The sequence below is a fragment of the Procambarus clarkii genome, chromosome 58, assembly GCF_040958095.1.
Source record: "Procambarus clarkii isolate CNS0578487 chromosome 58, FALCON_Pclarkii_2.0, whole genome shotgun sequence".
In the NCBI taxonomy this organism is placed as follows: Eukaryota; Metazoa; Arthropoda; class Malacostraca; order Decapoda; family Cambaridae; genus Procambarus; species Procambarus clarkii.
The window spans coordinates 24,160,747-24,172,673 of NC_091207.1; the positions used below are offsets into that span (position 1 = coordinate 24,160,747).

An 11,927-nucleotide genomic window follows, 5' to 3' on the forward strand; every position below is an offset into this window, starting at 1 on the left:
ATATCTGGGAAAACTGGAAAATTTCTGGGAAAACAGGGAAATTTCTGGGGAAAACCTATGAAATAACCACTGAGGCCCACCTCAGGTCTTTCCTCACTGACTGTAGGTTAATGGCTGAATAAGCAGATGCCAAGTGAACCTTATCTCTGGGGGTCCTCTCTAACCTAGAACTCTCTCAACCCCAGAGTGTAACTTATAGTTTCATCTAACATGTAAAGTGTACTATAACTCTGCCTTTTCTTTTATGTTTTCAATTTTACGTTTCTTTTTCTTGTTTATCCCACCATTATATATTGTTTATTTCCTCACTTACCACTTATTGTATTGTTTATTTCCTCACTTACCACTTATTGTATTGTTTATTTCCTCACTTACCACTTATTGTATTGTTCATTTCCTCACTTACCACTTATTGTATTGTTTATTTCCTCACTTACCACTTATTGTATTGTTATTTGCTATTACTTTTATTCCATTTACATAATTTATTTTTTTAATATTGCTTATTATCAATCTAAATTTTACTGTACTTTGTACAAATTATAGTAAGTACATTTATAGCAGATTCAGTATTTGACTGTTCTGTAATCCCTTACTTTATTTTATTTGGATTCCGTTGTATCCATTACACACAGAAATCACAATAGCGTGATGCATCAAATTAAGACATCCACAAGGGCCGTGACGAGGATTCGAACCTACGTCCGAGAGCATCCGAGACGCTGCCTTAATCGACTGAGCTACGACATGGTCAAAAAGAGTTGAAACCAGAAGTTCTACTGAACTTACTTGGATCCTGCAGCCTCTCCGAGAGACAAACCAGGGTTTTACACAACTTCCCTCCATGCACTCGAGCTATGTCAATAAGCCGTTCTACCTCTTCGCCCTTACTTCATTACACTCAAATCTCTAAATATGTTAGATATTAAGTCACTGCACATCCTCTCATGTGTACTCTATATATTTAAATCTCTGAATTGTAATGTCAAATCTGACCTTAAAAGCTTCTTAGGTTGTAACAGAACCCATGGGCACCACACCAGAAACAAATACCGATTTGATATTCGAAGAGTGCGACTTAATCAAACTAGAAATGCTCTACAAATCAAGGGACCCAGAATGTGGAATGACCTTCCCAATCACGTCAAAGGCTGTACCTCTCTCAACCAGTTTAAGATGAAAACTAAGTACTACCTAATTAACTCCATGTAACCTACCTTACCCTTAAATATCAACCCATGTCTTACTATTTTTAAACAATGCTGTTTGTTGACCAACTTGTATATTGGCTATTTTCTACCATGCTCCCCCTTTTTTTATCTTTTATTTTTTTCTTTCAACGCAATTTATACTTTAAGCTCAATTACTATTAAGTTTTAGTCTAAGTGTTTTTCTCCTCCTCACCTTGCCCGAAATGCTATGCGTATTAGTGGCTTTAGGTATTGTATGTACTAGCTCTATCTTTAAATCCAACATTATGTTTGTAACTAATCCTCTATGTATGTACTTTTACCTGAATAAACATTTAATTTGACATAAACTCACTCAACACATTCTCTTGTTCCACTTACATGTACAAAACCTTACTCCTAGATGCAAATCCTGATCTGAAATTCTTCCTGGGACAGATGTAATAGAACCCATAATCCCCACACCAGAAATAAATTTCTCTTTGATATGCCTGGAGTAAAACTAAATCTGTGTAAACACTCTATGTAAATAAAGAAACCTAGTCTATGGAATTCACTCCCTAACGAATGATTAAAAAATTAAAATAGTAATTAAAAACCTGTCTAACCTACGCCTTATTCAAAATATGTGTCTAAGCCATATAGCAATCGCAATCATCTTATCGATCAGCGATTGCATCGTTGATATCGCTGTTATCATCTTATATCATGGTTGCTATCATGAACGCAAATTTTACTGCAATTTATCTAGAAATAATCTTCAAATTATGCTATATTGTACTTGTCAATAATCCTCAAATTTCCCTAAGATGTACTTACTAATTTTCTTCAAATTTTCTTACAATATACCTGTTAACTTTTTTTTCAATTTTGTTACAAATTACCTACTTAAAATTTAATAAATAATCTGTTAGATTAAGGAGCTGCCCGGAACGCTATGCGTGTTAGTGGCTTTACAAGAATGTATAAACATCAATGCTATGTACTCTCATAAACCCATTTTACCTTCTTGTACATAAATAAATTAATAAATTTACAACTCTTACGTATTCCTATTTCGTTTCCAAAAAGGTCATCACTATTGACATTATCTTGTCTCCAAATGTCCCAGAAAGCTTCTGGGTCTTTCCAAATATTCCAGTACGTCGTCCCTGCAGCCTATCCCAATATTCCAGTACGTCGTCCCAGCAGCCTATCCCAATATTCCAGTACGTCGTCCCTGCAGCCTATCCCAATATTCCAGTACGTCGTCCCTGCAGCCTATCCCAATATTCCAGTACGTCGTCCCTGCAGCCTATCCCAATATTCCAGTACGTCGTCCCTGCAGCCTATCCCAATATTCCAGTACGTCGTCCCTGCAGCCTATCTCAATATTCCAGTACGTGCCTATTGTCTATCCAAATAGCACTCCATCGATCCCTGAAGACCGATCGGTGCTGGTATCTACAACCAACTAATGTCATTATAAGTGTTATTACGTACGAAGCGCTGTGGATGATGTTCAGTCCTTCTAGTCAGTTGAAGCACCAGTTACTTTGACCACTAACTGGATTCTGGAAAGGTTCAGTTAGGTCCAGGTCCAGAAAAGATCCAGGAAAGGTCCAGAAAGGTCCAGTCCATGGCTAAGGGAGGATTTAATCCAGCCATGCACAAATTTTTCTCTTCGCTGCTAGAAATTCGCAGATGTTTACAAAAGCTTACATGATAATCGTTTTCTGTGAATTAGTATTTAGGATAGAAAATTATTTTCTAGGAGACTTTAGCGTTTTCTGTAATCACACGTTCTTTTAGACCTCGATAGATTAGCTGGGCTTCTTGGGTCCGTACGTTTCTAGTTTGGCAAAACAATTGTATTTTTGGGGGCAAATCGAGAGAACGGGATGCAGATTTGCACCAGATATAAGCAGGATTGATTGTATTTTGTAATAAGATTAATAGATTGAGACATTTAAATTGCCCGCTGGGGGGAACATTTCCCTCCTCCAGGATACCGGGCGGTGATTGGCTGCGTCACCATCCTTTCCCAGGAGCAGCGCGCCAACACCCGCAGACAACGGCACGCCATTGGCGCCATAATTAACCCCCTAGTGAGGTAGCACCTCTATAATAATATCAGGTTTTATATATTTTTCTGTAATCTGTATGATTTCGGGCAGACAAGGTGGTGCTCCATAGGGTTCTGACACTACTTCCGTCCTCACCATCTGCACATATCATGTGACTTGTCTTAACCAATGAGAAACGACCTGATGCGTCACGTGACCGCGTTGTCGCACCTAATTGGACTAAGGACGAGTTCTCTGTCGTGCTAATCCTCGGTGCTCTGTTCTCAATACTCAGTCATTATCTTGAGCAACTCGAACGAGGCACCGAACCAATAGTTAGATACTAAATTATCTAACTGAAGAAGAATCTTGCTATTTTGGGTTAAAGAGGTAAAAGCTTGGAAAGCCATTAGAGATTGTAACTTGAGATTCTGTTTTTTTCTTCTGATGGTAAACTTAATTCTCAAATGGACGGGGTTGCAGTGGGTTCAGTTCTTAACCTTTCGTGTGCTTGTGGATTCTCTCTTGTCCCTTGTGGATTAAGCCTTTTTTTTATCGTCGTTTAGTGAATGATTCTTTTCTTATCTGTAATGATCGCTGGCATGTAGATATGTTCGTTTCGTATTTGAATTCTAAACATTTAACTTTAACTTTCATTTGTGAAGTTGAGAAAAAATAAATAATAGCCTTTCTTATTTCATTACTTTCTAATGCTGGTCAATTTTCTCCTTCAGTCCACCGCAGAGCCACGTTCATATAGTTCATATAGTTCATATAGTTCATATAGCCTCCAGGCTTACATTATTGAAGTTTTTCTCCCAGCTATACGAACTGAATACAATTAAAACTTTGCTAAATAGAGCTTCTAATCCCTTTTGGAAATTGCTTTTCCAAGAAATTTTGAAGAACTTTGAAGAAGTTCTTAAATACTAAGTTTCTACCTATCTTGAAGTTCCTTCAATCCCTAAATATATTATATATATATATATATATATATATATATATATATATATATATATATATATATATATATATATATATATATATATATATATATATATATACCCTCGAAAAACACAACAATGGGAAACATTGATGAATGTCACAGACGGGTTCGATCATTGTTGCAAGTCAAACACTTCTTCGAATTCCTCTGAAGTTGGACTAGTGCCCAAGACGCAACAGGCATTTCCCCTCTGAATCGCAACACTGAGGCGCTGGAACAAGGCGTATATATATATATATATATATATATACATTTTATGTTAAGTTCCCACATTTGGTTATTGATGCTGATAGCTATTATATTAGAAAGAAACCGTAATATTCTAAGACATTTCTGTTCACAAATTAATCTTCAAATGATTTACCAATAGCTACACTAACCTATGTCTATATATGCACAATATGCTATTATATTATAACATAAATTTATATGAGAAAATTCCTGTTTTGGATGAACAGCATGTTAAAATTAAAAAAGTTCATGACACTAAAAAAGTTCTTTCTGATATCTCTGTGGCTCATTTGGGCGCTCAGTTTCCACCTGTGTCCCCTTGTGCGTGTTCCCCTTGTGTTAAATAGCCTGTCTTTATCTACCCTATCAATTCCCTTCAGAATCTTGAATGTGGTGATCATGTCCCCCCTAACTCTTCTGTCTTCCAGCGAAGTGAGGTTTAATTCCCGTAGTCTCTCCTCGTAGCTCATACCTCTCAGCTCGGGTACTAGTCTGGTGGCAAACCTTTGAACCTTTTCCAGTTTAGTCTTATCCTTGACTAGATATGGACTCCATGCTGGGGCTGCATACTCCAGGATTGGCCTGACATATGTGGTATACAAAGTTCTGAATGATTCTTTACACAAGTTTCTGAATGCCGTTCGTATGTTGGCCAGCCTGGCATATGCCGCTGATGTTATCCGCTTGATATGTGCTGCAGGAGACAGGTCTGGCGTGATATCAACTCCTAGATCTTTCTCTCTGTCCGTTTCATTAAGTACTTCATCTCCTATTCTGTATCCTGTGTCTGGCCTCCTGTTTCCACTGCCTAGTTTCATTACTTTGCATTTACTCGGGTAGAACTTCAACAGTAATTTGTTGGACCATTCACTCAGTCTATCTAGGTCATCTTGTAGCCTCCTACTATCATCCTCTGTTGCAATCCTCCTCAAAATTTTTGCATCGTCGGCAAACATTGAGAGGAACGAATCTATACCATCTGGGTGATCATTTACATATACCAGAAACAGTATAGGTCCAAGGACTGACCCCTGCGGGACTCCACTTGTAACGTCTCGCCAATCTGAGACCTCACCCCTCACACAGAATCACACAGTGTGTGTGTGTGTGTGTGTGTGTGTGTGTGTGTGTGTGTGTGTGTGTGTGTGTGTGTGTGTGTGTGCGTGCGTTTGAGCGCGCGCGAGCGTCCGCACGCCACAGGTGCTTCTCTTCAGATAGAATCTCAGCAACACAATTATAAATATGGGCCACCTGCCAGCCTGAGGCAGCGGCTCTGAGGTACTAATATTTGCTCTCCTCAGACAGTCCAAAGTGATGTGCGTAGGTGATAATTATCCGTTAAACCTCGTTAACTAAATGGAAGTATATTAAACATACTTGCATCTTTAGACGCGTGATTAACGAGTATATTCACTGATTGGGAGAATTGGGTCAGATATGCGTGCCGGAATGTGATTCTTTTTTTTTGCACACATTAATATGAGGTATAACAAGCCGGATTTTAATGAAATATTATATTTGTCATCTTTTTTTTTCAGTAATTGCTGTTGGGTCCGTGCCAAACATGTTCGGGTTCGGATTGATCCTTAAGAAAACAGTACCACGTGACACTGTTCCAAAGTCTCTCTACGAAATGTTTCGTAATGCCATAATTCTTGCACTGTCTATAGAGATGATGGCGCCACACTACCACAGAGACAGAGAAGTGGTGGCGCCACACTACCACAGAGACAGAGTAGTGGTGGAGCCACACTACCACAGAGACAGAGTAGTGGTGGCGCCACACTACCACAGAGACAGAGAAGTGGTGGCGCCACACTACCACAGAGACAGAGTAGTGGTGGCGCCACACTACCACAGAGACAGAGTAGTGGTGGAGCCACACTACCACAGAGACAGAGTAGTGGTGGAGCCACACTACCACAGAGACAGAGTAGTGGTGGAGCCACACTACCAGAGACAGTAGTGGTGGCGCCACACTACCACAGAGACAGTGTAGTGGTGGCGCCACACTACCACAGAGACAGAGTAGTGGTGGAGCCGCACTACCACAGAGACAGAGTAGTGATGGCGCCACACTACCATAGAGACAGAGTAGTGGTGGAGCCACACTACCACAGAGACAGTGTAGTGGTGGCGCCACACTACCACAGAGACAGTGTAGTGGTGGCGCCACACTACCACAGAGACAGTGTAGTGGTGGCGCCACACTACCACAGAGACAGTGTAGTGGTGGCGCCACACTACCACAGAGACAGTGTAGTGGTGGAGCCACACTACCCACAGAGACAGAGAAGTGATGGCGCCACACTACCCACAGAGACAGAGAAGTGGTGGCGCCACACTACCCACAGAGACAGAGAAGTGGTGGAGCCACACTACCACAGAGACAGAGTAGTGATGGAGACACACTACAAAATCCGTCGTACTCAATTCTACAATGCTACACATACCTTCATTTTCCTCGAATCCCTTTGATGAGCATAATGATGAGTATGATGATGAGCATGATGATGAGGATGATGATGAGGATGATGATGAGGATGATGATGATACTGAAGCTCTCCCCAACACGAGACAACACACCCTTGTTATAGTAATGTGAAGGGGACACTATAGCAAATAACAGTCACTCGTCGTAGTAAAATATAAAAAAGTGCTCAATGGTGCTTCCGTTCCTTAAAAGCGGTCCTAATAGGCCTTCCAGTCTCCAGTCAGCGGGTCCATTTGCTTTGAAAGTTGAGAGGAAGCGATTTGACTTTTGATTACTTCATAGTGGGTGAGATTTTCTGTTCCCTGTTCACTCATGAGTTCCGACGCTGACCGCTATGGGCTCGTTCTGGCTTGCTGAGGCTCGTTCCTATTGGGTTACCCTTCGGCGTTCTCGTACCACGGGAGGTCTTCTGGGTTCTCGTGGTACGTGGTCCTAGCTACGGTGAGGAGGAAACAGCTCCATTACACACAGAAATCACAATAGCGTCATGAATCAAAGGAATAAATTCCAATTCTTCTACCATGTCGTAGCGCAATCGATTAAGGTAGCGACTGGGATGCTCACGGACGTAGGTTCGATCCCTCGTCACGGCCCTTGTGGATTTGTTCAGGAAATAGATCTTCTGCAAATCGTGACATGCTCCAAGTTTCTGTACTGCATATATTTTTCTGTTTTGTTTGTTAACGATGAAACAAAGGATTCGTTTAGTGGGAGAGTGACATTGGCCTCGTTAAGCGCTCTTATAACGAAGCAGTATTATATGTTTGGTTAATAAATACTTAATTTCTCGAGTTTTGTGAAGCGATATAGAAATGTTGTAGAAGTTGTAAATCCTCGCCACGGCTATTATATAATATCTTCAAAGAATCGTTATCTTGAGGTTATCTTGAGATGATTTCGGGGCTTTAGTGTCCCCGCGGCCCGGTCCTCGACCAGGCCTCCACCCCCAGGAAGCAGCCCGTGACAGCTGACTAACTCCCAGGTACCTATTTACTGCTAGGTAACAGGGGCATTCAGGGTGAAAGAAACTTTGCCCATTTGTTTCTGCCTCGTGCGGGAATCGAACCCGCGCCACAGAATTACGAGTCCTGCGCGCTATCCACCAGGCTACGAGGCCCCTACGAGGCCCATCGTAGATATAAAAATTTGCTGAATGCCTCAGTACTTCCGCAGAATCCTTCCTACTCGCGCCATCAAAGGTTTCAAACTTACCAAGTGAGATGTTGCAACTGCCATTGGTATATTATAAATTTAGAAATATGTCCTTTTTTCTAATTCTAACAACCTACTCAACACCCACGTGTTATAATAACATGTTGTTGTTGTTATAGATTCAGCTACTCGGAACACAAAGTTGCAAGTAGCACGGGCTATGGTGAGCCCGTAGTGGACTATTAAATTAGAAAGTTACGGGACGTGATAATGATACAGAACGGAGCTTTATTTTCACACATTTGCGTTGGTTTTTGTAATTTGGTAGCCACGATGTTGTGCCTTACAGCCTACAGTGTTACAGTTAAGGTAAGGTTTAATTATTCTTAATTATTCTTCTTAAGTTTAATATTCTTATTTAATATTCTTAATTATTCTTAATTAAGTTTAATTATTCCGACAAAGCAGTTTAGGCGCTGGAACGATGACTGAGCTGCTAAAGAGTCTGCAGAGTCCGAGGAGTCTGGAGAGTCCGGGCCGGACGTATTTACACCAAATATCTCGAGAAATGTATTCAAAATGTACCTCTTTAATTACAGCCGCTTTAATGTGTCCCAGTTATTGCTGCATCGTTGCTCACTTGAGACAAAATGTTGGGATGATTCACAAGATGCTGGAAATATCATATCGATCGAGTAAACAAGGATAAACTATTCAACACTGGTGGTGGTACGCGAACAAGGGGACACGGGTGGAGATTGAGTACCCAAATGAGCCACAGGGACGTTAGAAAAAACTTTTTCAGTGTCAGAGTAGTTAACAAGTGGAATGCATTAGGCAGTGATGTGGTGGAGGCTGACTCCATACACAGTTTCAAATGTAGATATGATAGAGCCCAGTAGGCTCTGGAATCTGTATATCAGTTGATTGACAGTAGAGAGGCGGGACCAAAGAGCCAGAGCTCAACCCTTGTAAGCACAACTAGGTGAGTACAACAACTCATTTCAAAGTTCCTCTTTCTCCGCAGTCAGCTACCAGGGCATCCATTCATCACGTAAGTCAGCTACCAGGGCATCCATTCATTACGTAAGTCAGCATCCAGGGTATCCATTCATCACGTTAGTCAACTACCAGGGCATCCATTCATCACATGAGTCAACTACCAGGGCATCCATTCATCACGTAAGTCAACTACCAGGACATCCATTCATCACGTAAGTCAGCTACCAGGTCATCCATTCATCACGTAAGTCAACTACCAGGACATCCATTCATCACGTAAGTCAACTACCAGGTCATCCATTCATCACGTGAGTCAAGTAACATGGCTTCATCTTCGAGGGAATTTAAACAAAGAGATGAAATTAGACAAATCTATATTAAAGAATTCAAGATGAAACAGCATCCCCAGATGTCTTACTGACCCCCCCCCCCACGACGAATTTTTAGAGGCCTGGCTGAATAGTTTTAAAACAAAAAATAATAATATTTTCTTACAGCATTATACAACATAATTCACTGATGTTGGGAGAAAAAAAAAACAAAAAATTATGATATTCATATTTTGCCCGTAGTACCATAAAACACATAATATCATTACAGCCTTCATCTCCTTCAGTTCCCCTCCTCCGACCAAAGGCTGACTATCTTGAGACGATTTCGGGGTTTAGTGTCCCCGCGGCCCGGTCCTCGACCAGACCTCCTTTTTGTTACCCCCAGGAAGCAGCCCGTAGCAGCTGTCTAACTCCCAGGTACCTATTTACTGCTAAGTAATAGGGGCATCAGGTTGAAAAAAAAAAAAAAACATTTTGCCCATTTGTCTCCGCCTCCACCGGGAATCGAACCCGGAACCTCAGGGCTACGAATCCGAAACGCTGTCCACCCAGCTGTCAGGCGCCCTGACGCCCGGGTCTAACCGACCATCATCCCACAGATTCAAAACAAACAGCAAACAGGTACTATATATTATTAATATTTCACACCGCTAGGCTTCTCTCACTCATTAACCCCCCTTATACCAATGGGAAACTATTATATTTTTTGTTAAAAGATAGAGCAAGATAGAGACAGATAGAGATGGGGAGTGAACATACAGAGACATAGACAGCCAAACAGACAGGCTATCGGATAAAACGGGTTAATCAGGACAAACAGAGGGAGACAGGAAGGCAGAAAACCCCAGAGACAAACAACTCACAGAGACAGGCAGACAGCAGCACACACATACAAACAGACAGAGACAAAGTCAGACAGAGAAATAGGGAGAGAAGGAAGGAGAATGAGAGAGAGAGAGAGAGAGAGAGAGAGAGAGAGAGAGAGAGAGAGAGAGAGAGAGAGAGAGAGAGAGAGAGAGAGAGAGAGAGAGAGAGAGAGAGAGAGGGAGAATGTCCCGAGAACCCTCTCTACTGTACTATAGTACAGTACTGTGCTACTCTCTTCTGTACTACACTGTACCTCTCTATATGATAATAACAAACATGTACATGTGTTTACATTAACATGTTATCACGTGGTTCTCCACCGCCACGTGAAGAGACTAGAACGTGAAGAGAACACAGTGAAGCCAGGAGGAGGAGGATGATGACCCATGAGCCCCCATGATGCATGCCCTTGAACCATTAACATGAGAGGAGCAGAACAAATGTTTCACACTATAACAACATCCCATAAACCCTGAGAGAACCCAAAATGTTCCGTATTAGTTACAATGATGTACTCTTAACAGTCCGGCGAGTGTTGCTAAGACACCTTCTCACATTTTGTATGCTACCTGGCAGGCTCCCTGACTGAGTAAGGAGTGTGAGTGAGACTCATGTTGAGTGAGACATGATTGAGTAGGGAGTGAGTGAGTCTCTCTCATGTTGAGTGAGACATGATAAAGTAAGGAATATTCCAACCACATCATCAAACAGACGATATCATTTAACTGCAACTTTCCAATCATAGACATTGTAACTTATCTGCATGCCATTATATAGGTTTCAACTCCCCTCCCCCCATGTCTCCTCCATCACCGAGAAGGGGAATAACAAAAATCTTGCTCTTCTTCAAGAAGTCACACTTGAAACAACTGCCTCCTCTGTTAAAAATCTATGGTCACTCGAGTCTTATGTGTACACTGATGGCTCAGTCCCACAGTCAACAGGACGTCCGGCAACAGCCTGCAGGTGTTGCCGACACATTTCTAGTGCACAAATATGTGTCAGGCTCAACAACTGAGTCAACGTCAGTTTTTTAAGATTACAAATAGCTGTCAGTACCTTTCAAACACAGGAGGCGGAGAAGGTGTTGTTGTATTTTTATTCTGATTCAACTACGGTATGATTTGCATAAGAATGTTGACCAAACCACACACTAGAAAGTGAAGGGGACGACGACGTTTCAGTCCGTCTTGGATCATTCTCAAGTCCATTGTGTAATAGTCCACAATCGGCTTGAGAATGGTCCAGGACGGATCGAAACGTCGTCGTCCCTGCACTTTCTAGTGTGTAGTTTGGTCAACATTTTTCAGCCACGTTATTGTGACTCTTCGCTTGCAAAATAATCATTCTGAATAACCTCAGAATGAGGTTATTCAGTTAGGATCATGTTCTGTTGTTATCAGCTGGACAGTCTGTTATCTTCATTAGCCACATCGTACAAAACACACAAGCTATCCTCCTGTTGAGACAGGACTTACACTAACGATGTGTAACATCGTACATATTGTGATGTAATGGATAATTTTAAAATTGAATTTTATGTACTATTGAATATTTGGAAAACTGGAAAAGTTTTATATTTATGTCGCTAATAAAACCTAACCCAAC

The 11,927-nt window shown here is 41.3% G+C and overlaps 1 protein-coding gene across 1 annotated transcript in view; it reads left to right on the forward strand.

The window, feature by feature from the left end:
- The first annotated feature begins 6,912 nt into the window (after nt 1-6,912).
- Nucleotides 6,913-11,927, forward strand: part of LOC138353594 (involucrin-like) — a 9,236-nt gene continuing 4,221 nt past the window's right edge. The window contains exon 1 of the mRNA XM_069306788.1: nt 6,913-7,068. Within this exon, the coding sequence (XP_069162889.1) occupies nt 6,913-7,068 (156 nt within the window). The remainder of the gene's footprint in view (nt 7,069-11,927) is intronic.